The 23245-nt window shown below is 37.6% G+C and overlaps 2 protein-coding genes across 7 annotated transcripts; one reads left to right on the plus strand and one right to left on the minus strand.

Annotated features, from left to right (window-relative positions):
- The first annotated feature begins 350 nt into the window (after positions 1 to 350).
- Positions 351 to 18640, plus strand: LOC107216958. 6 transcript variants are annotated; one of them, XM_046735597.1, is made up of 5 exons: positions 351 to 634; positions 913 to 1007; positions 1185 to 1345; positions 14647 to 14981; positions 15722 to 18640. In XM_046735597.1, exons 4-5 carry the CDS (start codon positions 14666 to 14668, stop codon positions 16084 to 16086), a joined length of 681 nt encoding a protein of 226 aa, XP_046591553.1. In that variant the 5' UTR covers positions 351 to 634; positions 913 to 1007; positions 1185 to 1345; positions 14647 to 14665; the 3' UTR covers positions 16087 to 18640. The 6 variants fall into 6 exon arrangements, with proteins under 6 accessions (XP_046591553.1, XP_046591551.1, XP_015509786.1 ...); XM_046735595.1 differs by lacking the exon at positions 913 to 1007 and having other exon boundaries at positions 1055 to 1345; XM_015654300.2 differs by lacking the exon at positions 913 to 1007.
- LOC107216929 (golgin-84) lies at positions 17572 to 23188 on the minus strand. Its single transcript, XM_015654267.2, has 7 exons — positions 22756 to 23188; positions 22196 to 22653; positions 21657 to 22107; positions 21304 to 21508; positions 20975 to 21214; positions 20666 to 20899; positions 17572 to 20568 (listed from the first exon to the last, which is right to left on the minus strand). Exons 1-7 carry the CDS (start codon positions 22899 to 22901, stop codon positions 20509 to 20511), a joined length of 1794 nt encoding a protein of 597 aa, XP_015509753.1. The 5' UTR covers positions 22902 to 23188; the 3' UTR covers positions 17572 to 20508.
- Between the last annotated feature and the right edge of the window lie 57 nt (positions 23189 to 23245).

Raw genomic sequence — 23245 nt, forward strand, 5'->3', positions numbered from 1 at the left:
TCGGCCGACTATGACGCTCTAGGTTTCTCAGTGCTGCCAACATAACTGTCTAGTGTAAAAAAAGTAGCTGTCTCGGATTCATTGCCCTCGAGTGTACATGTATATGGGTGTATGCGTGTGTAACGTCAGGGCGTCGCGGTTGGGCGAAGCGGGCGCGCGCACCTTTTGCGAAATCCATCCTACCCTCATTGGAGGGGATACACGTGCCGCACATTCGTTATCATGATTATTAGCAGTATATCTATATACGTATAAGCGGGTGCCTACAAATCCATGGTTTCTATGTACGGCGGTACATGCCTTTCTACACCGCTGTGGTGTTAGTATTTCCACGAGCTTTCGAACATGGCGCGTATTCCTCAGTCGACCGCAAACCTTCGAACGGTGCAGTGCGCTCCTTGAACAAACCAGAACGCTGCAATATTATAAGACCGTATTACGTAGCTACGAGTGCGCGTCTGTATTCAAATATACTCGTACTTTGCCGCGAACTGATTCCAAAGTACGTTGTAAAAACGGTTGTTTAAACGGGCAATTATAAACGCGCTATACGATATACGGAGATAAAACTAATTGTATAATAAAACGTTCCGACACATGTACATACAGATTTTCTTTGACATCGTTCTGGCAGGTTAACGCTTGACCTATAGTTTTATGAGATAAACAAAAGAAAAAGGAAACAAAGAGAGAGCGCGAGAGAGAGAGAGGAGAGAGAGAGAGAGTGAGGGAGGGAGGAGAGAGAGAGAGAGAGAGGAGAGAGAGAGAGGAGAGAGAGAGAGAGAGAGAGAGAGAGAGAGAGAGAGAAAGAGAGAGAGAGAGAGAGAGAAGTACAGGACAGTTCCGTCCCGGTATTATATATACGTAAAAAAGTCTGGTATAATATTAAACTTCCATAAGCAATATTTTCAGGTTAGGAATAGGTCAGCGTTTAATCCCCCGTGTACTACATATCTCACATATTATACACAAATTATTGTAGAATATATTTAAAGAATATCGCACTAGTAAGTCTTTCCTATATACATCTATAACTATCATCGTATGTGCATAGATAGTCGAAACTATTCTCGTTACCCGCAAAGTATTCCCAAGATAGTGTCACTCAACTTTATTTACTTTCCACCATTCACGGATCCGGAAAAATATCTAAATAACTATTAAAAATTACACTCAAAAAATAGCGCGGGAAAAAGACGCTAACGAAGATACTATAAACGATATAAAACGGAAACGTGGGCGCCACAGGTGATCTACATCGATCGACGGGACGACTTACTGCAGTTTGGAGATTGCAGAGGGTGTAGGCGGTGAATTTTTGAAGATTTTTTGAAAACAGCTATAGGTACGATTTTTTTTTTTTTAGAACGTTATTTCTTTTCCAGCAATAATTTCATAAGTCATTCCTGGTCGTACTAATTCGTAACGAAGACATTACCACCCAGGCCAACGATCAATTGAACTGTAATTAGCTGCAAGCAATTGCTCAATTATACCTATTAGCATAATTCTCTGATATACGCGCCAGTAGGTAATTGCGCACAGTATCGAAATCGCACAAAATATATTATGTACAATACATACAATATGATATGGAAATTAATTGTAAGAAAATGTTGAAATACCTGATATGTGTACATTTAAATGACTTTGCAGAAGTCCGTAAAAGAAGATTTTTCTGCGGCAAAATGTGAAGATGTTCAGTAAAATATGTACTTATTTTTTTTTTCAATTGATTATGAAATTATGGACGATTTTCTTTATCTAGATAGTACAAAATTAATTCGTTTCTTAAATGGGTCTTCCAGTGTTAAGGCTGTCTTTTTAAAGTTTTTTTAAGCATTTTTTTTTAGTCATACCATTGATATAAAATTTCTCATAACTTACACATTATATTTATTGACATTTAAAAAAAACTTTGTACATTTTTAGGAGTGGAAGTATTAAATATAACCTAATGTATACTGCCCGATAGGAATATAAGGGGAAAAAAGTATAGACATGATATCTCAAAAAGCACTAGACCGATCCTGTTTAAATTTTTACAGCATGTTCATTATAACAATACCTATCGCGCGAACTAGGCTAATCATGATTGCTTTGGTAGTTTATATTTTACGAGTTAAACAAACGGAACAAAAGTTCAAATCTCTCCTTTTTTATTTTATTTTTTTTTTTATTCTTGTAAAAAAAAACTACCAAAGCAATCGTGATTATGCTAGTTCACGTGATGGGTATAGTATAATAAAGATGCTGCAATAATTTGAGCAGAATCGATCTAATGCTTTTTGAGATTCACGTTTAAACTTCTTTACTTACATTCCTATCGGGCAGTATACGTTAGGATATATTTAATACTTCGACTCCAAGAAATTTACAAAGTTTGTTTAAACGTCAATAAACATAATAAGAAAAATTTTAGTTGAATGGTTTCTCTTAAAAAAAAATACCCAAAAACCTTTAAAAGAGACAGCTTTCACACTAGACGACCCCCTTAATTGTGATAAAAAGATTCGAATCAATTGCCAGAGTGACGAGGTCAAAATATATTCATTGATGTGGATAAATTGTTGTATAGATTCGATGAAACCTTTTTTGAAGTAAATAAGACGGGATTATATTATTTTAGTCATTTTTCTTTTCGAGTCTGTATTAAACATGCAAATTTATTCTTATAGGCTTCTGACACAGTTTCAGTGTAAAATCTATTCATGGACGACATCTTGTGAGTTTTCAGAAAAGATTGGTACCTTTCATGGAAACAATTATCTTGTCGCAACGATGCTGAACGAATAGTACGTAGAGCTCAAAGAGAAATTCCGAGCTTCTCGGAAATAAAATAAGTCCAACGTTTGCGTATAACAGAAAATCACGCGCGCGATTTTATAAGATATTGTGATAACGGGCAATCTATAGCAATCCGCAAACAACGAACCGTTTTGTTCGTACAGTTTTAGCAAAATTTCAAGTACACCAAGCTGAAAACCATCGCGAGTTCTGCGTTTCGAAAGGTTTGGTGCCAACGGCATATCGTTGGCATTTCACGCCGCCTTACAAGCGTCGTCCTTAATATTCATTTGAAAATAAGACGAATCAAACACGCGAAATAACAGTAACACGGTCCCTAATTATAATACCGATAACTTTCGGTTGTGCGAGAAAATTGAAAACGTTCCACGCGGGATAAAAATTAAAATTTATGCAAATGGCGTAGTAAAGCGATCGACAGACCAGTAGTACTCGATGGGGTATAAAAACCGGGCCACAGTTTCACCAAAGCTATATAACTAATCAAGAACCCGAAAGCATACGCGTCAATGAACTTATCACGAAAACTCTACTATTATGGTATATTAAAATTATACCTACGCTGCCGTATATGAACTCAGATTAAGGCCGCAACCTGGCCGAAAAGATTACTGATTAATACGTAAGAAAGATCGGTCGAATATTGGTATATTCGATCAAATACTAACTTCTGACGTGTGTATTCAATTAATCGGTTTTTAAATAACCGACTAACCGATTAATTCCGAGTATACCGATTAAAAATCGTTACTTTGAACTATGGCTTCATCGATTAATCGATTAACCGCCTGGCTCTCAATCATTAGCCATCATACAGGGTTAAGTTTCAAGGGTGAGAAATCGCAGGATGTATTATGCAACCGCGAATTTTTTATCTTCAATTGTTTTTGATCGGCAGTTTTTTTTTATACACATCGCCATTTTCATACGACATCGTGCAGTTACTGCAATAGTTCTCATAGTAGTGTACAAATCTCGTAGCAAAAAACAAATTTTGTTATTACTAAATACGTTACTTTATTATGGGGAAAGAATATACAGACATATTTGTAAATAATAACATTTGATTCAAAAAGACATTTCCTTCTCGAAATTCGATTGCCATATTTGGTAATTTCAACAAATCCTTTCTTTGTGTGGTACAAAATATTTGCACCAGCCCAAAAATTGGTTGAACCAGAAATCGGCCCAAAGAATCGATTTGGCCTAAATCGCTTTAGCATCTGAATCGTGCAAAAAAAAAAAACATTGCAATAAAACATTATTCACTGTTTCAGTCGGGTTTTTCTACAATTATATAATCTCTAGAACTCCACACCGGAATTTACAGGGCATTTTTCAAGGTCTTATGAAAATGTAAAGAACAAGCGTTATTTTGGCAATTTTCAACAATTTTACGTTAAAATATAAAAGTATAATTGAAATATAGATTCTTTCGAATTTACGTAAAATGAAATGAAATGTAAAATTACTGCACCAATCCATATCACACACAATATTTCTTATACAATGCAGACCATTTCTACGCGTATAATATTTTAACTAATAATTTGCAATATGCGTAACCAATATACCGCACAAACGCAAGTCGGAAAGAATGCATCAGAAACAACTAGTCGGTTACTAAGCGTGAAGAAATATCGATTCATGCAAAATCGAAATAATAAAGAGCATCGCGTCTGGTCTATGCGCTATGATTACGTTGGAATGATTACGTCGACCAATGATAATAGGCACGTGTAGCTGACTTCACAGTGCCATAATATGGAAGTATACTTGTAAGTGTAAAGTATACTTTCGTAGTTTCAAATTATGTCAGCTCCACGTGCGTATTATCATTGGTCGACATAATCATACCAACGTAATCATAGCGTACAGACCACAGGCATCGCGGCTGTTTAAATGTTCGATTTTTCAGACCTTTCGAATCGATCTTGGTACAATAAAATCAAGATCGCCCGTACTTATAAAAATTCACCCTGCAGTGGCGTTGACTGAAGATACGTAAAGACGTTCATCTCTGGGCTACAATTTCCTCCGGCTGGATGGGGGTCCGAATGCGTTCGGGGGAATTCTATTGCTTATGGTCAATTTATAATGTCAATTTGAGTCGGTATAACAGAATACTGCAATTTTCCTCCGACTCTCCAGCTCCCCTTACCGTGCAAAGTCTGTAAGGCCAACTGCATTACGTTTTCTATCAAAATTCAAACGCGATGCTCGTGGGAGGCATCCGCAACCTAGACGCGGAGGTCACCCGACTTTACGGAACAAGGTGAAGTCGTTCCTGATCGGCTGGCATGTGGGAACAGTGGGTACCCAACGTATTGCGCATACGTAGATACGTACGTAGTTTAGTCATTGGAATCGCGCGCTATCGCCACGTGTGGCCCACATTTCCCGATACTCCCTCCACCGTCGCTCAACCATGCAGCCGCAGGTCCGGCGTCTTATCCGGCGTATTATCGCGCACGTAGGGTATACGTTATATACGTTACGCGAATACACACGACTTGGTTAACCGGAACGCACGTGTCGCGCGTACGCACGCACACACTCGCGCATGTAATATTTTTTCGAATTAATTCGCGATGATAAACTCCACCACGTTCCGAAGCTCCCGAGTTTAATCAATATTTACATTATCGCGCAATGGCTTCCCCCATCTCAAACAACGTAATCTGCACTTGTACGTACATGCGATTTAGTTCGCAATTAGTAGTACAATGGAGTGCGTTGATGGATGATGACTAATTGTATTATACGTTATATGCATCGAATCAGTTATAGTTTATTATTTCACTCGAGGTTGATGTTATTATACGGTATCGTAACGAAACACTGCATGCAACAACGATTTGTGTACGGCTATTTTTCAACTTTGGCATGAGCCATTGACACTAAGATGCTGAGTTTTCGAAGTATTAATATATTTGGCTATATTCATACGGTGGAAAGAAAAAAATAGTTAGATCCAAGATAATATTTATTCCCATACTCTGAAGCAGGTAATTTATCGATACAAAAAAAAAACAAATGAAAAATAATAAAAAGTACTGGATTATTGCGATAAAAAAAAATTCTATTTCAGATAAACTTTACTTGCTACAAGTAAATAACTACTTAAAATAATTGAATGTCTGTTAAGGAGTATTGGATTTAAGACTCTCTTGGATTCAACTATTTATTTTCCAGTGTACGGTTCACTGATTTACAGACGATTGTGAAGTCGCGAAATAACGATTATTGTTGAAAAACTTAATGTTCCTTGCATTTTTATATCTGCTCCTTGATTGCAGAAGGTGATAATAACATTCCATGATTATTCCTATTAAAAAATGTGAACAACTACAAATTGAAAAGTTTTGTCCACGTAAGATTGAATTAATTGAAATCTGCTGGTACAAAAAAAATTTGTACAGCATGTTTCCTTCAACGATCTCCTTATTAACACAACGCAAATGTTTGAGGACTGTAAATTTTAATTGAAACAGTTGAACACTTAATTATTTTCAAGCAATTTAACTTGTTGCAATCAAGTTATGAGTTTGTCCAATTCCAAAAAATTATGGAGCCCATTGTATAAGTGTAAGAAACAAAAAACATGTGGGCAGTTCACACGTGGTAGAAGTGAAACCTTCAGAAACTAAACTGCGAGAGAATGAGGAGAATGCAGTATCAGGAGTGGAATAATTATTCGCTTCATAGATAGTAGTTTCGTTTCGTTACATGGAGTTTCAAATCACTCCCGTGATGAAGAAGTTTTCACTCAAATAACAAACAACGTCAAATGGAGAATTATAGCACAGGTACTATAATACATAAATTTACAATGGATCGTTAAAAAAATATATATACATTACCATTAGTCAAAATCTATTTAACAGGATTGACAAAAGGTTTCACTGTATTGAAATCCAGAAGTAATTCGATCGTTCGTAAAATATTTTTCGCAAAAAGATCCAGGCATAGCAGGATCAGTGGTTACCCCCATATCCTTGATCCTGTGCTCAGAGGTATCCAACCCACCCACCTACCAACCCACCTACCAATCTTGCGCTCCGGGCGACGTTTTAAGGGGCATCGAACTTGGAGCCACGTGCGCGCGATAGCCAGGACAAGGAAAGCGAGGCGACGCGGTGAAACGGGACGCCGGCGTTAAAGCGTCGGCGTGCGGGGAACGAGACGGAGAGTTGTGTCAGTTATGGGGGGGGGGGGGTCTCACGTGGTTTTAACCCGCGAGATCCACGCAAACTTCTTTCCAGAAACTCGGCTAACGCCTATAAAAGACGACCTTACGGTCGGGGTGATGAACGATTCGAATTGATTTTCGATCCATGATTGCAATTTTCACACCATTATTCCGGGTCCGTGTCGCGGATTCTCGCGTAAATTTGAATTTCACCGTCAGGAATCGATGGGCACGTTCTTCTTGTGGGAACCTGGATACACTTATAAGAGTCGGAAATCAAGTTGTATAAAAGATAAAATAAAAATTTACAGATAACTGGAATATTCTTTCGAATAACGCGGGAATTGATCTAGATAATTTAAGTTGTTGGAAATCATTTCGAATCACTTGGAATCACGTGATGATAGCATCAAAAAAATGATGTCACGGACCAAATGGTTTCAATTCATTGTTATTTCTGTTGATTTCTATTTCAATATGTATTGTGTTTTCGTTGATTTTCATTCGTTTCCTATGACTTCTCAGCGTTCTATACAGGCAATTTTCGGTCATCTGCTGTCATTTCCTGTAATTCTATTCAATCCGTAAATCATTGGAAATTGTCTAGAACTTCCGGAACTCTCTTGGTATAAACTGAAACTCAATGAAAATCGCATGATAGTATCGAAATCAATGTTTCATTTGATTTCAAAGTGAATGGCTCGTCGGTCGGAAAGATTTATTCAATAATGACCGATTCGATAAATTTCATCGGAAAAATCGAATAGTAGCCAATCTACTTTCTTTTACTACATCGTATCTCTATATACCTCAACTAATCGCCGACTAAAAAATGGCGTGCTTACTCCTTAACGAGCAACGAAATTACTCAATCGCGTTGTCCAGACGCACGTTTTTTTGTCACCGCGTATACAAAATCCTGAATGCGTGTTCCTATAAATATGTATACACACAGTTAAGCATAACGGGGAGAAATATGAGATTTGCCCGTTTACTTTTTCTTTCTTTCTTCTAAACGAATGCAGCGGTTCTTTGTTTTTTAATTCTAAAAATTCTATTTCTCTCTCTGTCTGTTTCAATTTCTTTATTATTTATGTTTCCCATCTTCCTTTCTCCCATGTATCATTAATCTCAATTCCACGTGATTAGTATATACAGTAACCCGCGCGATGTGAACGCGGCTTTGTGATCTGGGGATTCCAGACCTGTAATATTTACATAATGTAGTATACAATTTATTTCTTGCCCGTCACGTTAGTTCCTGCATCACACGAAGAATAACCGTGTTGCATATAAGGAGGGTCCAGTAATTCTCTGTGAAATCAGCCGCTTCTCTGACACTGTGTTTAATATATACCTATATTAAAATTTCACTTATTACCGAAAGGAAAATATGTAGCGTAAAATAATATAATATAGAATAAGAAATAAAACCAATCTGACGAAATAAATCTGACTAATGTATTTATGTCTTTTCACCGAGGATCCGTGTTTCACGTCTCGGGTAAATTTTTTCAACTTTTTTTTTTTTTTTTTCTTTTATTTTTCTAGCTAATAAAAGTATATTTATAATGTATGAGAGAAGTTGAAACTCGTTAACGACAAACACGCGTCTCTAACGTGACTCCAATGAATATATATCTTTAATTATACATATGTGTATAAAACTATGTACCAATATATACAATTTTGTACACCCACGTGTAAATACACCTACCATAGGCATACCACTGCTTACTTTAACCGATAATTCTCATTCGCGGTCGATCGATACATATGCATTTTACCTTATGTATCCCCACAAAATTCTATGTATATTGTATACATAAGTACATTCTGGCACGTTGGCCTTTTGTACGCATTTCGACGTTACGCTCGCGAACGTAAAACCGACCTCGGAAATACGTCCACGTACAGTATAATTTATTGTTAGGATAAATACACACGTATACGCTTTACATCATTGTTGGAGACGAATGGGAAATTCGAGAATTTTCCAACAGATTTCATCGCAGATAAATTCATCTGCTGCATGAATTCTATTATACAATTTCTGCATTTTTTTTTCAATTATTATTATTTTTTTTTATGCAAATAAGAATAGAAAATGAAAATTAAAATCCTATCAAATTTCTTGTTCATTATTGTAGAAAATCCATGTGTACCTTGTATATACACCTGTATTATACATCGAGAGTTTTTTCAATGAAATTTCATCACCGCAATGGCACGATGATAACAATCACCATCACGTGGCAAATAACGAGTATACAGAGGCTTCACGGAGATCGTGGAACAGCCTTAGTAGAAGCGAAAGGCTTCTCGTTGGTTCAAAACGGCCAAGACGCCACGTGACTGGGTTTTACGTATAATGTATATATATATATATATATGCATGTACATAAATCGCCAACAAGTCGCGTGGCACAGGAGCGGAAAAAATCGTCTCGTCGAGGTAAAAGCAATTAGAGCGCCGACGTTCTCATTTGCTTCAAGGGTATATAATGTGTAACTCGGTTCGATATACGCGAATTCCACTCGCACGTCACTCGCACGTGTCAGCGGATCCACCATCAGCCTCGCTCGCTTTACGTTCACCGGGCGCGGGTCATCCTCAGTCATCCTCGCATATAACAGGAGTTCTCCGCTTCTAGCAGCCGAGCGGGTCGGGGCAAGAGTGGCGGGCGGTGGGGGGGAGGAGGAGGCCACGTGTCGACATGGGCTCGTTTTTCTCGCGTTGCGCTTTCCCACTCCGTGCTTGGCAGCTAGTCGCTTTGACTGTTTGCGACCCGAGAGCCGCCTGTCGTAAAGGCACGTGTCAAGACCGGTTGGTGGCCGTTGCACTTTTTGCCCATGTTTATATTTATGGGGTTGTGCAATTCGAATCTGTTTACTGTAGACTTTAATTGTCTCTGCTTTTTTCCAATTAATCGGGAAATGGAATGTACGATTAATCGATAAAGAGCCGATTGGTTGATCGGTCGATGGAAGGATTAATTTAAAAAATTAATCGCGGTATTTTTTTTACAACGGCACGACGCAGAGGGGAGGAAAAAATATCTGAAATCAATTTAGTCGATTTGTATGATTGCAACAAGGTTCCGACCGAATGGCTTTAGTGCGTTTATTTGATGCTAATAAAACTGTCAGTAGAAACAATTGAATTCTTTTCATCGCCGGTAAAAGTAACTCTATACAGATATAGTAGATAGGTAAATATTATGAGTGTTTTGTCGGAATTTTCGAATCACTTGGCGATCAAATAAATTCTATATAAATTAATATGGTCTAGAAATTTTGGGAAGAAAATGGAAGCGGAGTAATTTTGAGAAATTGTGGAAGATAGCTATAGATTAATAAAAATTAAAGGCTAGCTAAAACCCTGAAATACAGGATAGCCGGGAAATTCACAAAAAACACGTACATAAGGAATATTCTTCCTATTTCACAATTTACCGAAAATTTGGCAAAGATTACATTACACAAAGTAAGTAAGAATGCAGATAAGACTTTATAAAAGAGCAATTTCACCAGAACTCCTATAGGTATCTATCTAGATATATATATATATATATATATACCCTTCTGTCTCTTTTTCTATTTCGATTTCTCCTCATCTAGACGCGTATGATTTGAATAATTCAAAACCAACAGCGAATCGCATTTTTCATTGCTCCGCTTTGATTCCTGACGAGTTCGTTTCCTTGTATACATTGCAGTCATATACGGATAGATTGGAACATCTGCCTTGGTTTCGACACGCAGCGCAGATCTCTGATATAGTAAACAGTAAATATATATATATATATATATATATATATATATATATATATATGTATATACAGTATGTACGTATCTATATAGTATTTATTTTGATAGAATTTCACGTATACCGTAATATAGTTATACATCCTGAATTTCAATGTGTTACAATACGCGAAGTCTCTGCGTGACTAAATCAGCTGACTCACCATTGTCGGAGAATCTCATCCTATCTATGTATACATAATATGCATCGTATAAATATATCGTGTATATATTTACATTATTTTCAAACGGCTTGTGCCAGTCACAACAAACCTATCTATGATAACACAGATACATGTGCCTATGATGCTCCGTAAGTATTATACTTATTCACAGACAAAGGTAATAATATCCCTGCAAGGAGTTTATGGGGTCCGTACGGACCCCGTTTACATTTGAAAGTACGCTACTAAAATTGCACGCGGTGTTATCGGGCTCCATAATTTGATTAATTAAAGTACCCAATTGTCGATGTTTAGCGGAAGAACATTTGAGGTCCAATCGGACCCTACGTGCTCTTTTACGTTAGTTAATTGTGACGCTATGTCGATTTCAGTTCTTTTGTTTCAGCCAGAAAGGTACACTTATCCCACTATTATGAAGTATACATTTGCTAAAGGTCGGGTGCAATGACCTTTTTGTCCTAGATCTGAGGTCAGGGGGTTTCGCGACACCTGTCCACGAGCCGTGTGTGACATGCACAAAACAACGACGCGTCTTGTTTGCTTTGCTCGAGCATAAGAAAAATACAACGTAGATTATTATTCGTTCGCATTTGATATATTTCGACAATTATTGAACGAACATGTACCAATAATGATTGGAAAAAAAAAACTCTTTTTACCGAATTATCCTCAACGTATCATATGTCCGAATCTTCTGAAACTGACCACATTCGTATCATCAAATAAATATACTTTTTTGAGCGAATGAAACGGCGATATTTTTTATACCGATGGTATATCGTACCTAATTTAAAACAGCGTTTGAATTTTTTCAATCGTTGATTAGAAATAAGTATAGAGTTTTTTTTTGTTTGTAAAAAGTCGTTATTTCGCGTTTCTTTGCATTTTTCTTTGTTAAAAACAGTCTTTGAAAATTGACTTTCATATACCTACATCGTCTAGGGTTAAACATGTTACAGTCGGATAGGAAGACGATCGGTGTCGTTGATATAAAAAAAAAAAGAAAACAAAGAAAAAAAATCAATTACACAGAATATGACAAATTTATTGCGCATATTCTGAGAATATGAACCATAAAAATGGGAAACGATTTTGATCCTTCTCACGTTAGATGTGATGAAAATAACTATTACTATAAAGTATTGTTGTAAAATGTTAATTTGGAGTGCTGCGATAACCGAATAGCGATGTACCTAATTCCCGTATAGGTACTCGTCGTTGGCAGCATCCGCGCCGGATGTACGCAACCTCCAAGATTTTGCTGTAGAGAATTGATACATCGACGCGATTAAAGAACGGAAGTAACTTTTCCCGAGACTAAGCCACGAAACTTGGATCCCGGAAGATATAAGGAGGTCGGCCGGCCGTCCGCCTCCCGGTGCGATGTTCTGCACGTGTGCCCCCGCAGGGTTCAAGGCCGATACCAGGTTTCATCCCCTCCAGAGCTTCCTCGCTCCTTCTCTCTCTTTCTCTGTTGCCTGTTCGGGCCTCCTCTCCCCTCGCCGACCCTCGAAATCCCCCCGCATTTAACCCCCTTCCCCTAAACTCAACCCGGAAACTACCCTCGAGGTAATCGTTTATGAGTTCAGCAGCCCCTCGCATCCACGCGCGCGACAGTCACCCACTCCCTAACCATTTTCAACCTAGCATTCCGCGTTTATTTTCTCGTCGACGAGATATTCGAAAGAGATATTTGATATTGTACTGTGCAAAGTATTGGGGATTAATCGATCCGTCTGTCTCGTTCGAAAGTCAGGAAGAGGGGAAAAATCGTTCGAAAAATTTTCAGCAATGATATTTGTGACAAGTAAAATTGACACGGTGGGAAGGGATTATTTTAGTCGTGTGATATTCGTTTCGTTCAATTAAATGCTACAATGAAATTCGGCCAATCCAATACTTACCGGATTCAACGAAATAATTTTTTCGGACGAAATCGTGCTGACTATCAATTTGTTCAAGATGACACGGTTCGAGTTCCTTGATATGATGTGAACTTTGTATCAAGAAAATTTGTGATTGAAATGAGTAAAAATTTGATTGAACGTATAGCTCTTTAAGAAATCTTAAATTATAGTACAGTTTTCACACGTAAATGTAATTGCTGAAAATATCTGGTGCACCATATTTACAGAAATCTCTTTTTATCCACTCTGGAGATGACTTTTTCTCTAATACTTTGAGGCAATGTATGGGGATGCATACGTTGAACAAAATACATCCGAAAACATTATAATCGGATGAAGAAGACCAGAGTCTAATCACTTTGAACATTCCAATTATAAAACCATGTCTCAAATCATTAACATCTTAGCTGGTGTTATCCAAATTTTCTCAGATTCATTTCAATTATACACTAAAAATGTTCACTATCATTGTCGCACGAAAAGTTGCTGGAGGTTTTCTTAACGATCTTTTTTCCAATTGCCTCCGACCGATTCATTGTCACATTATAGCGGGTATACTAATGATACTGATGAATTGTTGCTTACGTTGGTCGAAAAAGATTGTAAAAAGGTATAAAACGGGTGCAACTGGACCTGATCGCGAAATTTTTGAATTATCAACCTCATCAGCAAGATCGTATCACCGGCCAGGTTTTTCAATGCCGAAAACGATGTATTGCTTGCCCACTTTGATGAAATTGATTTACTTATTTCATTCGCAGTGTTCTTATTAAATCGTCTGAAACAGATTTTTGTCAACAGCTATGGTTTTCACAGTGCAGACATAACTTTCTCGTTTATAACTCGACGATCATTGTCAGTGATTGTACTATAGTTTATTATTGAACTAGAAAGCTAAAGAAGAAATCCCCGTTATACGATTCTTATGAAATTTAGCTGCGAGGAAAACGAGCAGATCGTCATAATCGGATAACAAACCACACGATTGAACATTTGGCGTTGAAAAAGTGTACAAACACCACGATATCCGAAAGAGTTGTTAATAATTCCGTATTCTTAGTAAACGGTACATTGGTGCGATAAAATTTAATTCATAATAAATTTAAATTGCACCTTTGAACTTTCGTCTTACAACTTTCTGTATCAAAATTTTTTTTTTGCCAATCACGTTAACCGCTATACCCATGCTCTTAAAGTGCACGAGTTACACGCTTATGTGGCTACTACAGTACGAATAATCGGTCATATGGAACGGCGTCGAGTTGCACTAGATAAAATACAAGGCGAAATCAATAACGATCGAGTCATCCGCGAAGCCTGTGCTCAACCGCACGCCTTTTTTGTGTTCAACCTGAGCTGCAACCGCGACCGTTACCATTGCTAACCATAAGAAAAATTCATCTGTCTAACGGTGTAGAAGAAAGTTCACCACGGGATTTGTGTTTTTTTTTTTTCAATTTTTTTTTATTTGACTAAAAACAAACGGCATATATACACGGTATATACAAAATATATACAGTAATTAGTTCAATTTTAGTTATCGATATGTAATAATTACACATTTGGTTCGAAACTCCAGTGTTGGTTTCTTCGTCGTACAAAATTGGATGAAATAAAAAAAACAATTTTATATTTAATAAGATAAAATTTGTATTTCATAATTCGACGATATTTCTCGGAAATTATGCTATACAATTTTCGTTACAGCAAATTTATTCATCTATTACCGTTATTTTTTTCATTGCAGATATATCCATACATCGAGAATGGCGCCAACGATTTGTGTACCGGAATTATCAATGCACGATCAGAACGGTGCTGGCTCTTACATACGGCGTCGTCAACGCACTTTAAATAATGGGATCGTAAGGGAGCAACAACGGTTGGAAATAAAGCGGATTTTTAATCACCCCGAAAACAATCGACTCGGTTCGTTGTCTCCACCTCCGAGTCCGGTATGGGAACCGACATGCCCGACAAGCTCGTTTTATCCAACGAGAAGTTGTCTCGCATCGAACGCCAGGACGTCGTCTACGGATCACCTGACCGAACATTGGCGATCATTTTTTGCCCAGCGAGAAGGTCGGTACTCAGTATAACAACGATTCGTAAAAAATAATTTAACTCTATGCATTTCAAAATCATTGTCTGCTGTGGTCAGTCATTACCGATAGAATAAAATGTCACTTTTAGTTTGTCTATTATCTACAAACCATACGCATCGTCGCGGCTCGTATAGTTCTACCCGCAAAGCTAAACACATGTCGCTGAAAAAATTGTTTTCTTACGCAACAATAATACCAGAACATGTTTTCTTGTCATTGATTTCCAAGTTGCAGGAATATACGTTTTCTGTCGTTATTCTCGTACGAACAAAAGTTTCTTGATATCTTTGTAGGAAAATGGGATGATAAATAATATTTAAACACGGCGAATTATATACATCTTATCTTCGGCTTTTATTTGAAATGTACGAGGAAGGACCGTTTTTATTTTTCTAATGATGCTAAGAGACTAAGGGTTGTTGGAGGGTCAAGGGCTTCAGGTTTCGACGTCTGGGTCGCAAAAGCATCTGTTCGTCTGTTTGTGTTTGTATTGCCTCTCCGCTCCGGTACTCTCCACGTCATTTCGTTTTTGAACCCATGATCTTAAGGGAACATAATTCTAGTTCACAAGTGATTCAATAATCCAATATTTGGTTTAGCATTACATAAAAAATTGCGATTAGTCGATTAATCGTAAACTACCAATAATCGATTGTGCAAATTGATATTTCGAATTCGAATTCTCTTCGTAGTATCTTACATAATTCTGCCTTTCAGGTCTGCTGGACATCGTCGCCCGGACCATGATTCTCGTTCGGCGCAACCACATGCTGCAGAAACGGGTGAACGCGCTGCGTTCCGAAACCCGGGAGTTCATCCGTTCGGTTATGAGCAACCCTGAGAACAGCAGCAGCAAACCAGAAAAACCTGAAGTTTCTCCGTGCCTCGATACCGCGGTGTCCTCAAACTTCGAAGTCTTTTTATCCAGACCTACACCTCCGCCTACTCCGGACTCGTCAACCGGATATTCCACCATGTCGGTACCGAGTGTGGACAACGATGGGAGCTCTGACTGTTCCTCGGACGATTATTACGAGGCCGCCCAAAAAGTTACCCAGGATCCCAAAGTTTCAAGCTCATAAGATAGATCCTGATCGTCGTTCTCCCGTTACATCGTCTAAACTAATTAACTCGCGTCTCTGATATCCCATGTAAAGGTCTCTGTAAGAGAAATCGCGCTGTGTACTCGGTCTCGCCGGCGAGTCGTGTAATTCAATATTATATCATATTATACTATACTACATTATATTATATTCGTAACGTTATATGACTCGAATTGAGGTGCGATCATAGTTAAGGTCGTGAGGTCTCGTTATAACGAGAGTTCAACGGGTTTCGTGTTACACGCCTTTAAACTAGCCTCCAAAATTTTTGAACGCATGAACGTGTCGTACGTACAGGTATATTTTTTTTTTTTGCAACTCGTATATCTGCCACTTCGATATGTGGACACAAAAATGCCTCGAGAATGAATATATGCCTTGTGATTATATAGCGAAGACTAAGCGCGCCGGTTCAATTTGCAGGAATTTCATTATAGTTATTTTCTTTGCACCCATGTAACAATTATGAAACGATAATTACATGTTTTTGTTTGAATATCAAAATCCAATTTGGCAACGTATTATGAAACTACCTGGCAACGAGAATTCGTTGACTACGATCAGATTCCAGCCAATGCGATACGTCTGTAAATTCAATATTAAAATCCAGTGAAAAACAAGTATACTACATAGATATACCATAAGCATATAAATACTATACATTTTACCGAAATACGCGCATCACAATTCCTACTAGTAAATACGTATAGCCATCTTCACAGATAACTTGATCCTACTTAGATGCCTACGTTCTCCATAGCTTTATTATACTTACACGGCTTTAGGATATAACGTATCGCACCGGAGATTGGCGAATAATAATTCATTAAAATCTATAGATTCTCGCAGGGGAAACGCGTTCGATTACATGACTCCGATAATAATAAAATAAATAAATATGATGAGTAATAGATTTTGTCGATGAATGATAATATCAATAACAATAATAATAATGATGATAATATCAGGTGCAAAAAGCAATGTAGGACTCGATAAACTTGATTGTATACATACATACATATACTTACATATATACATTATAGATATAGTAGACATACACGTGTACTTTGTGATTGTGCGATAATCATACATATGTATAGTAGTACTTTAGGAGATAAGATCTATTTCTCATTGGCACTCAATCGAACATATGTGATATAAAAAATCGACTCAACTTTGTCGATTCATTTTACTATAATTAGTTAACTGTACAACACTTATCCGAGTTCCTGATTTACATCCTTTATTCGCGTCAGACAACCGTGATCTAGCAAGAATTTTATTGCCGTTGATTTTATAGCACGATCTATCGGTAGTTTTCGATTTATATTTATAACAGGATATGTGTCGTGATTATTTTTACAAAAAAATATCATGGAATGATGGGCTACTCGACTATGAGTTCAGATTGTTAGTGTTAGATGCATTGAGAAAGCACAGTAGAAATATTTTTTTCCAAATAGATTGATCGATAAGCAAAATCAAGGATGAATTATCGCGATATTTACGAATGACGCGTGATTAATAAGCTCAATTCTCAATTGTATACGTTGATGATATGTAATTTGTTCATTTGCGTGCCAATCTAGGCTCTCTGTGACTCAATGTTTAAATTCTAAAGTCTGTAAACTATTGTCAGTTACATACACTGCACTGATAAGTGCCTGTGTTGTGTATACTGCAGTGATGGGGTAGTGACAGTTTACACGCAGGTTATATAATATATGCATTAGGATATTAGGATTAGATTTAACATTATAAAACTATGTAGCTTCCAGCATATCAAGCCTTGGGGCTTACCATAATTAGCTTACAACTTATGGTCTAGACGTCTGTTTTCTAATATAAAAAATATAATACATACCTTAATACCTTATAATAAATTATATCTGAGTAAGAAAAGCCAAATCAAATTTGATCAATAACCAAAAACACCATGAAAGTGCGATCTTTCGAATTATATTGTTATTATTATTTTCATTATATCTTGGTGATCTCAATGTACTAAACAAAATGTCCTGATAAAGTTCATTGCAAAATACCCATTCGAAGAATGGAATGGGAAAAGAATTTATACAAAAAATGTTTCACTAACAATGCAATAAGTAAATAATTTAAAAGAGAAGAAAGGAAAAACAACAAAGTATACTGGTGTTGGATTAGCTTGCATGAGGTGTAATTACGCAATGTAGTAAAATGCTTATCAGCATTACCAACGTTTTTTCTTTCTAATCATAATAAATATATAATGTGAACAAGTGCAGGAGAAAATTAATTACGTTTGGCAGTAGTTTTAAAACGTAGTCATTAGCTGTATGAAGAATTCGATTGTTTATAATTTATTTATTTATTATCAATTAATTATTTATGGAGTGTACGATGCATCGTGTACATCTTCTCGTTTATAACCTTGATAGTATTACCAATTTTACAATTATATAATTTAAATTTGTTTTTAGTTGTTATACAATACATATACCTTATACTTAAGACACTATATACCTACCAATTAAAAAAATATTTCATCAACGAATATCGTTGTTCTATTACCTCAGTGTCCCAGTATAGAAAATCTACAGTGCTTATTTACAACATCCTTGAAGTAATAACTCCGAGGGATAAATCACCGGGTAAGTTTGGTGTATACGAGGCTGGAAATGTATCGGAGGTACAAGGATGTACGAGGAGATGTTATGCGATCTGTGGAGATGTGGATGAAATGTGAAGAAATCTTAGGAGATGTGGTGAGCTGTGGTGAGATATGGGTGAGATGTGGATCAGATGTGCCGGATGTTGAAAGATATCGGAAGAATTCGGTAAATGTCGCAGAATGTGGAAGAGTTGGGAGGAGTGACACTGGAAGGTGTCGACACGGATTAATTACAGCGTGCACATTTGCAAGGCGCGTACGTTTTGACCACGCGATTGATTGCGCTAATTTGTCAATAAAAATGGCTGAAACTGCGAGCGATTTTTTCGACAGCATTGAAAGTGAATTTGAAATGACATTCCTTCGCACGTAAAAAAACAATTGACTCCACACGGTTTTGCGAATAATGAATTGCTAGGAAATATATCTGAAAGTGATGCATTAGAAATCGAGCGATTCATTAAAAGTGAGTTGAAGAATGTTTCGCCAAAGGAAGAACTATCGGATTATCTTGGTGTATTCGTGAATAATCCTGAAAATTTCTTATTCTTTGGTGGTGAGAAAAAACTGTCACGCAAAATACCCACGTCTGATCACGCGGTCGATTCAACAAAATTCTTGTTGTATATTCTATTACCGTAACAATGAAACTAAGAGTAAAATATTTGATACTATAAAAAAATCGCGATTCTTGTTCATTGTTCTCTATTTATACAAAGTATTCCCTTATTTTATTATGTACAATTATGTACATATTAGATTCTGTTGTAATTGTAATTGTAATCGCATGTACGTTGAATTTAAATAGTACGGACACATTGGAATACAATCGAGAATACAATGTATCATTTATCGTATACCTAATACACATATGGCTTGTTTTCGAATACTAGATTGATTTTAGATATTTTTTATCTAATTTTGGTACAACTCGTACAAGTGATTGAGACCATGAAAACAGAAATTTCTCGACTAAATTTCCAGATTTGCTTAGGGTGGTTCACCATAGAAAAAAATTATTCTTTCAGTGCTGCTTTCTCATGAAACTGTTGTTTATGATGAAAAAAATCCTCTGGAAATTTGAGCCTAATCGGACAAGATTTATAGGTCCCGCTTTTGAGATTTCGTTTTGCTCAACTTTGCAGGGAATTTGTTTGTCAACATTAACAATAGTTTTAAGAGGGAGCAACGCTGAAAAAAAAATTTCTTTAGGTTGAAACACCTTAATACGGAATGTACAAGTTGAGGCTAATGAGCTTCGTTAGACAATACATGTACTGTGTCACAATCGGAATCAACTGCAAGCTTTCGTTGGAGATTAACACAGATGCCTGTAAGTTCTTCTCGGTTTTTTTTTTTTTTTAATGGTGCGCAAAAAAGACCATTTTTCTGAGAAACAGAAACGGCTCCCTAATCTACTTCCTTCTTTATTCGCTTTCTTTATTCACTAGGCACCGGCGCCCCTATAGACTTGGCGCCCCGGGGAATTGCCCAAACGCGCCCTACCCAAACGCCGGCACTGCGACAGTACGAGGAAATGTGGGGAAAAGTCGGGTGATGTTGAGAGATGTCGGAAGATGTTGGGAGATGTTGAGGAATGACGGGAGATTTTTAGAAAAAGAGATGTAGTGTACACATTTTCGTCCGGTGATTTACCCCTTGAATAACTCGATAACAGATTCCATTGTCTTGCCAGCCCGTTTTTGTCAGATTCCATCCTGAATGAAAACTTTGAGATTTGTAGCATGAAATCAATGTGCCTCTGGGGAATGTGAAAATAGGACCACAAGGACCCAGAAGTGTAAAAGAACCTGCAAGAAAGAATTTGGAAAACAATATCCAGACATGTTCCATCCAAGTCAAACGGTGTTGTCACGCAATCGTGGGGTAGCTTCAATGAATACTAACCATATAAACAAGCACCAGAATCCTTGCCAGTGGATAACGTCTCAGAAATACTCCTGTACGAACGCTGACGGCATCCAGAGACGAATAAGCTCTTTTTACACGCCTGGCAACGCCGGTATCGAAAGGTGTCTCTAGCAAAAATGATGGTACTTGTGCTTTGGCGTCGTCTGTGTCATTAATGTGGTCATAAGGTATATTTTTCCTCAGATTTCCAATGACATCTCTGTGCTGGTGCTGGTATAGAACGGAATAAGTTTTGAATAGTCATAGCACTACTCATCGAATACTTGTGGCTATTGAGATGATTACCTCAATTTTTTCAAGCTGCAAGCGCAGGGCGTTTCTTTCCGTGGTCAGGCTTTCTAGCGCTTGTTGCTTTAGGACAAGGGTCTGCGTCAGTGTGGATAATCTTGATTCAACTTCGCTGCTGGGTGTTAAAGCAGCTGAAAGTTGCGACCTAAGCCTCGAAATTTCTGTCTCTTGCTTTTGTAACTTCGAAGCTAGAGCATTGCGCTGACGAGATACTTCCTCCTGGAGGGACCTGAGTTCCTGAAAATCATTTTCCCATGAAAATAATAAAATCATATAGATATCCACAGGGTTTTACATATATTCGTTACTCATTGCTTATAACGTACCTCGGCATGATGCCGTGAATCCTCTTCGACAGCCAGGCGACGATTTCTTTCTAACGCAAGTGTCTCTTGAATTTGTACCGCTGCCATGGCAGTGTCTTGCCTACTTTGCTCCAATTTAGTATCTGCATTTACCAATTCTTCCCGTGCTATTCGTAGCTGGTCACACAACTGTTGATTTTCTTCCCTCAAAGCTTCACGCTCTTGCCTGTAAAGGTAGGGGAGAGTTAAAGAATTATTGATTACAATCTCTGTCACAAAATACAAAGAAAATCGAGACTCATGTAATTATTCAAGCATTCTATCCAATCGTAATACTCATATGGTATTAAATTTTTCAAAACATTAGTCTTTACCTGATTTGGTCCAATTCCATAAGAGTCACATCATCTAATCCAATGGTAGCATTTCCTCTGAGCTCTGCAATCAGTTTTTCTTTTTCCTGTAGTGTCTTTAGTGCTCTAGCTCTGTGCTGTTCCAACTCGGATCTAGTCGAAGATAACTCTAATCTATTTCTCTCCAACACCGATTGAGATTCGGTCAATTGTTTAGCAATCTCTGCCCGTTTATTCTCTGAGCAGATTAATTTCTCTTTCAGAAAATGAATTTCTTTCTGATGATCGGTTTGCTGTTTGTCGAGCTGTTCATCTTTTTCCTCCAAATTTCTCTGTGCAGATTTTAAATCCTTTCGCAAATCCGAATCTTTGGAAGATTTAACAAGAGTCTCATTCTCCAATTTTTGGCTGTCAAACTTGTGCTCAAACTCTCGTTGAAGAATTCCCAATCTGTGACGTATTTCGTTGCACTCTGTGCGCAACGAGGGTACAGAAAAAAAATATATTCGAACTTGTTCGACAACAGAAATCAATTGAACAGATGAATTTCTTACACTCACCACTTTCAGAAGAATGAGCCCTGTGCGTAATCAGATTTAGCTCATGGTTTAAGGCTTCAATTTCGTTTCTTAAAATTATATTTTGAGTTTCCAAATCAAGATGATTATGTTCTGTGTTGACCAAATCGTTTTCAGGCACATCAACAGAGGCATGAGAAAGAACCGGGCTGATCTGGCCACTCCTTATCGACATTTCAGATATCGAATCAGTGTTGTCAGTTGGAGGTTCAACACAGATTGACAGAGGCGTTGCTGGAGCCGTAACATGGTCGGTAATTATAGCTTTGGTTGGCGTTGTAGTAGGTGTATTTAAAAACGTGATCAGCTCTTCATCTCGAGAAACTTTTGATTTTAAAGGTGTTAAAGTCCTCAGATTTGGCGTCGAGCGTACTTGAGGTACACTCGAATGTAGCGGAGATGTTGGAGAAGACGAGAGTGCAGGTTTATTCGGTGAACCGCTAAAAGAAACATTCCATGACACCACTTTTCTGTGCCTAATGATCACGTCAATAAGATAAAATTGTGATTCAACAAATATAAAGTGTTTTCAGATGGCTTACGAATGAGGGGGAACCCATGTCACCTCCGTCAATAGAGAGTGAGACTCTGATTCTTGTTTTTCCTTGCTCAACACTGCTGCAGTATTCTGATCAATTTTGTTAAGGAGATTTTCCGCTTTTCCTGCAAGTCCTGAGAGCCAGGCCATACTCAATTATGTGATATTAATCCAATCGTTGCAAACTTTTATACAAATCTTTGAACGATTGAACTGTCAAGTTTGATGATCTTGCGGGCACCTCACTGGGACCTTCGCAGGTTAGATAAGATTAGGTAGTTATTTTTCACACATATTTCCATATGATTTGACATGGCATGACACGATTGACATGAGTGACACTAATTTCGTCTATTCCTTTTTCCCGTGTGCTGCCGAGCCAATTGAATGCGGTCGTTTTAGACGTAACGTTATGTCCGCGAATTGGCCACTCGCCCGCCGTAGTCATGGCTGTAGTGACGTCATTAGACCGTCGAGAAATTGTCGAAAAGGTC

The sequence above is a fragment of the Neodiprion lecontei genome, chromosome 3, assembly GCF_021901455.1.
Source record: "Neodiprion lecontei isolate iyNeoLeco1 chromosome 3, iyNeoLeco1.1, whole genome shotgun sequence".
Taxonomy (NCBI): Eukaryota; Metazoa; Arthropoda; class Insecta; order Hymenoptera; family Diprionidae; genus Neodiprion; species Neodiprion lecontei.